The 5,939-nt window shown below is 41.4% G+C and overlaps 1 protein-coding gene across 1 annotated transcript; it reads left to right on the top strand.

Moving 5' to 3' along the window:
• The first annotated feature begins 415 nt into the window (after positions 1-415).
• LOC116354000 (toll-like receptor 13) lies at positions 416-4,302 on the top strand. The gene is made up of 2 exons (XM_031792536.1): positions 416-639; positions 1,007-4,302. Exon 2 carries the CDS (start codon positions 1,035-1,037, stop codon positions 3,951-3,953), a length of 2,919 nt encoding a protein of 972 aa, XP_031648396.1. The 5' UTR covers positions 416-639; positions 1,007-1,034; the 3' UTR covers positions 3,954-4,302.
• The last annotated feature ends 1,637 nt before the right edge of the window (positions 4,303-5,939 follow it).

The following is a 5,939-nucleotide window of genomic DNA, read 5'->3' as shown; positions in this document are numbered from 1 at the left end:
ACACACACACACACACACACACACACACACACACACACACACACACACACACACACACACACACCTTCATATGAGACAGATTATACATTTTATTGCATTGTCTTTCCTGTCACCTGTGGATGAAATAAAGTTTATGAAGTAAGAATGAGAAATAGAGGTTGGAGGCGGCTTCTGGTAAAGAAATGAACATTACATTCTCTGGAATGTAAAAAGTGTCAGTGTTAGTACCCGTTTGATGTTTGGATCAGAATGTTCTTAGTTCTAGGAAATATCTCAGGTCTCGGGAAGTTCCCGTATATGGTCAGCATCAGTATTTTATTCGGTCCAACTGTGAGAGAGAGCAAACAAGCCTGACTCCCCCCCCGACTCTCTCTCTCTCGCTTCTTCTTTTCTGCCCCTTCTTTTCTGCCACTTAGTCAACTGTGTGTCAGGTCAACCCAGTCTGTTAAGTTTTCACTTGTGTTGTAGCTGTTTGTGAGAAATCAATCTAGACAAATACCAATATATATTTTGAATAAAGTTTAGTGAAGTATAATGCCAGGGAAGTGCTCTTTGGAACAGGGTGGTAGAACCGGGACTCAGGTGATCACAGTCCTATGCTGCACTAGTGCTCACTGTGACTGTCTTCCTCTGACAATTGTGAGTAAAAATGATTGGCTGTTTTTAGTTGTCTTTTGCTGGTGTATCTCTTCAAAGATATACAAATGTGTGTTTTATTCTTATCCAGACAATGTTATTACCCTTATCTACTCATTTCTAATTTGATAGTGGTCTTTACTTTTTTTCCTTTCTACTCTAGTTTGTCTTTTTCAGTAAAGAAAACCTTTTGTGAATTATGTTGATATATTGGATTACCTATAAATAATAATCTGTCAGTTATTTTGAGGACCACAATACCAACAGCTACCAGTGTTATTGCAACTTCATTGAATTGTTTAATTACGTTACATTTCCATCCCACAAATGATGTAACAGTTAGTCAGCTTGTCTTTGTTTTTTTCTCTAGATCTGAAGTACATGTCAAGCCCCTCAAAATGACACTCAAGATAACCATGCCAGGAGAACAAAGTGGGCTTACATTCTCTCAGCTGAGACTCTTTCTTTGTTTCCTGATGTATTGTTGGGTTCTTGCTGATCCAGTATGTGGGTACTTCCTGAAAAACTGCACAATCCGGGGTAATCTCAGTGACCCCTCTAACATGAAAGTACTCTGTGAAAAGAGGAACCTAGAAGTCATGCCTATAGACATTCCACGGAAAGTAAGCGTTTTAGATGTGGCCATGAATAACATTTCCAAAATTGGAAAGTTGGATTTTAAAGGCCTATCAAACCTCAAAATTCTAAACATGTCAAGAAACCAGATCTCTCAATTGGACAATGGGTCTCTCAGACACCTAGAGGCTCTTCAGGAGCTGGGTCTGGCTCATAACAGACTCACTACCTTGTCAGACCATTTGTTTCAAGGTCTAGTCAACCTCTCCCTGCTACATCTGGACAACAACTTCATTGCAACCATCAGCTCCTCATCATTTCAGCCTCTCTCCAGTTTGAAGACAGTGAATTTAACCAAGAACATCCTTTATATTATGAAGGAAGTTCAGCCCATCGTACAATTACCACACTTACAGGAGTTGTACATTGGGAGCAACAAATTCACCTCTTTCCAGTCACAGGAAATATCAAACACTTCTATAGAGCTGAGGCTGTTGGATTTATCCCGGAATCCATTGGGAGTCTTCAGGATCACGGCAGATGTTCTTCCTTACCTTGAGGTGTTAGACATCGCCTACTGTGGCCAACTTGGACGCATGGAATGGGATGTGCTGAACAGGTCTTTTCTGAGCAACGTCAATCGTCTCAACTTGAGCGGCATTGAGATGTCTTTCGAGAGGATGGGTATGGTGCTGCAGACTGTCAACTCCTCATTAGTCCATCTGAGATTGAATGACCTTGTCAAAGGCTCAAAGCTCAAGGTCAAGGCTCTCACTGATATTGCCTGCCATATACCTAAACTCAGCGTGCTCCGACTCGAATATAACAACATAGGTAATCTCTCTGAGGAATTTCTGCAGTCATGTAAACACATGACAGAAGTGGACATATCAAATACTGGTCTTACTCAGCTGTCTGAATTTTCATTCAGATCAATAGAGCAAATAAGTGCTTTGAAAATGGGCCACAACAGGCTTTCTTCCGTACCAAAGGCCACAAGAAATCTACCTACACTGAAGATCCTGGATCTCAGCTTCAATATCATCAATAAACTAGGCTGCTCAGATTTCTCCAATCTTACAGGACTCACACAACTCTTTCTTTTCCACAATCAAATCCCCAACCTTCCAGGATGTGTTTTCCAGGATTTGAAAGAATTAAGGATCCTTAAACTGGGATCAAACAAAATCCTGACCTTGAATGAAGCCTTCATGAATGGTTTGCACAAACTTGAGACTTTGAATTTGGCAGGCAATAAACTGAGCTCTATCAGAAAAGGAGAGTTTAAAAGCTTAACATCACTCAAGACTTTACTTTTATATGACAATCAGATTGCCAGTATGGAAGATGGAGCCTTTGAGGGATTGGTCAACCTTACAGAACTTAACCTGGGCTCAAATAAGATCACTCAAATAGACATAAGAAACACTGTGCTCATGGGGCTTCCAAGCTTAAGAACTCTTGATATATCCTGTAATTACATCACATATGTAAATGATGGTAAATTAGACCCTCCACCCTTCTCTCATCTGACATCTCTGGAGAATCTGCAGATCCATAGTCAGCGTCACAAGGGACTGTGTCATCTACCTATCAACTTCCTTGAAGGTCTGAAATCTTTATTGGCATTCAAGGCAGGGAATCTCAATATTAAGGACCTGCACCCAAACACATTTATTCACACACCACGGTTGTGGTACCTTGATGTCAGTAAGAATGAGTTCACAGCCCTCATGCCAAAGCTGTTTCACCCAACCCCAAGGCTCAACAGAATGTACATGTCCAAAGCCCAACTTCAGTCCTTAGATTTCCTCATAGGAGCAAACCTCAGTAGAGTCACTTTCTTGCAGGTGAGCAAGAACGACATAACAGCAGTCAATGAGACGGTGTTGCAATCTCTCCCTGCCTTGACATACCTGGACATGCAAGATAATCCTTTCACCTGTGGCTGCAGTGATGCTTGGTTTGTCCAGTGGATGGAGAGTGACAACCAAACACAAGTTGTTGGTGCAGGAGAATTTACCTGCAACTATCCTGCCGATCTAAAGGACACCAAGTTGTTGGATGTTGAGCTTCAGTTCTGTACAGTGGACTTAGGACTTTACTGCTACATCTCTACCACTTGTCTGGTCCTCCTCACCCTGGTAGCATCCTTTGCCTACCACTTCCTGAAATGGCAGGTAATTTACGGCTATTACCTCTTCCTGGCTTTCCTCTATGACACCAAGCAAAGGAAAAAGCACACGCCTCATGGCTGTCAGTACGATGCCTTCATCTCCTACAACGCCCACGATGAGCCCTGGGTCCTGAGGGAGCTTCTGCCAGAGCTGGAGGGAGTGCAGGGCTGGAAGCTGTGTCTCCACCACCGGGACTTCCAGCCAGGCAAACCCATCATAGACAACATTATGGACGGCATCTACGGAAGCCGCAAGACCATCTGTGTCATCAGCCACCGCTACCTGGAGAGTGAGTGGTGCTCCCGGGAGATCCAGGTTGCCAGCTTCCGGCTCTTTGATGAGCAGAAGGACGTCCTGATTCTGGTGTTCCTGGAGGAGATCCCTACCCACCAGCTGTCACCCTACCACCGGATGAGGAAGCTAGTGAAGAGACGCTCATACCTGAGCTGGCCCAGAGCTGGGGAGCAAACCGGGGTCTTCTGGCAGCAACTACGGTTGGCTTTAGAGAGCAAGGATGGCTCTGCTGAGGAAAATCCCATCCTCTCTGGGGTGGAGGCTTTGTGATAGTGAAACCTTGATTTGAAACAACCATCACTCTCTGAACCTTTTCTGTATATTTACATGAGAATATTGAAGATGCACTCTCAAACTTTTGTCTATTTTCAGCCAGTAGTTTTGAAAGTGGTGCTTACGAGCCAGAAGTGGTCCTCGTTTTCTGTGTATCACGTCATCTAAAGTGTTTTAAACTAATTTGTATGATATGACATGTTACGAATCTAATTCATCATAATAGTATGTTATGATTTTGCTGTGCTCTGCATCCTGGAGTGCATCTTAAGAAATCGTTAATAGTACTGACGCACCAATGCGTCAATCTAAGTAACATAATAAATTTAAAAATCCTGGTCTCAGAGCATTTCGTATTATTCTGTACATTTATCTGAAAGACCACATTAAGTATGATATGTTATGTTTTGTATGGTATATATTAAGGTATTAACCTCTAATGACTCCCTATCCCGCATGAGGGAGCGTAATCATCGCCTGACACTAATTAGCATAACGCAACGGACATAAATATTCCTAGAAAATATTCCTATTTATGATAATCACAAATGAAATATATTGAGATACAGCTTAGCCTTTTGTTAATCACCATGTCATCTCTGATTTTCAAAATATGCTTTACAGCCAAAGCTAAGCCATTTTTTTTGTAAGTTTATCGATAGCCTAGCATAGCATTTTGTCCAGCTAGCAGCAGGTAACTTGGTCACGGAAAAGCAATCAGAAAAGCAATCAAATTAAATCGTTTACCTTTGATGAGCTTCGGATATTTTCACTCACGAGACTCCCAGTTAGATAGCAAATGTTCCTTTTTTCCAAAAATATTATTTTTGTAGGTGAAATAGCTCCGTTTGTTCTTCACATTTGGCTGAGAAATCGCACGGAAATTGCAGTCACGAAAACGGCGAAAAATATTCCAAATTAGCTCCATAATATCGACAGAAACATGGCAAACGTTGTTTATAGTCAATCCTCAAAGTGTTTTTCAAATATCTATTCGATAATATATCCATCAGGACAATTCGTTTTTCAGTAGGACCGATTGGAGTAATGGCTACCTCTGTATTTTACGAGAGAATCTCTCTGGGAGCATCAGGTGACCACTTGCGCAATGTAGCCGCTTACGGGTATTCTTCAACATAAATGCGTAAAACTACGTCACAATGCTGTAGACACCTTCGGGAATATGGAGAAAGAGTAATCTGGTTGATAGCCCATTTACTGCTCAATAGGGACAGATAGGAACGCAACGCTTTCAAAACATGAGGCACTTCCGGATTGGAGTTTTCTCAGGCTTTCGCCTGCAACATCAGTTCTGTTATACTCACAGACAATATTTTTACAGTTTTGGAAACTTTAGAGTGTTTTCTATCCTAAGCTGTCAATTATATGCATATTCTAGCATCTTGTCCTCACATAATATCCCGTTTACTACGGGAATGTTTAAAAAAAAAAAAAATGAAATACTACCCCCTAGTCACAATATGTACAATATGTTAGAAATTTGCAAAACATAATATATGTTATGAAATCTAGTTGGTGGCTAGGTGGATACCATTAGCTAGGCTCGGGGTTAAGGTTAAGTTTAGGAGTTAGTTTAAAGGGTTAAGGTAAGGGTTAGGGGAAGGGTTAGCTAACATTCTAAGTAGTTACAAAGTAGCTAAAAGGTAGTAAGCAGTTGAAAAGTTGCTAACTAGCTAACATTGTCCATGATGAGATTTCAACTTGCAACCTTTGGGTTGCTAGACATTTGTGTTATACACCTACCCATCTGTCTTATGTAATCATGAGAAACCTAACATACCATATTAGATGGAGTGTCTCGGATTTAAGTACAGAATAATACGAAACGCTCTAAGACCAGGTTTGCAACCTGTTATGGCCTTGCGCATCTGTAGTGGAAGGTGACCGAGCTACAGCAGTGTTTGTCATATCATGAGATATCCTGAAAATCTTCTCACGTAACGGTTTGGCCTACAAACTATT

The sequence above is a fragment of the Oncorhynchus kisutch genome, linkage group LG16, assembly GCF_002021735.2.
Source record: "Oncorhynchus kisutch isolate 150728-3 linkage group LG16, Okis_V2, whole genome shotgun sequence".
NCBI lineage: Eukaryota > Metazoa > Chordata > Actinopteri > Salmoniformes > Salmonidae > Oncorhynchus > Oncorhynchus kisutch.
Note: the sequence above shows the minus strand (reverse complement) of the source record. Positions and strands in the feature narration are given on the sequence as shown.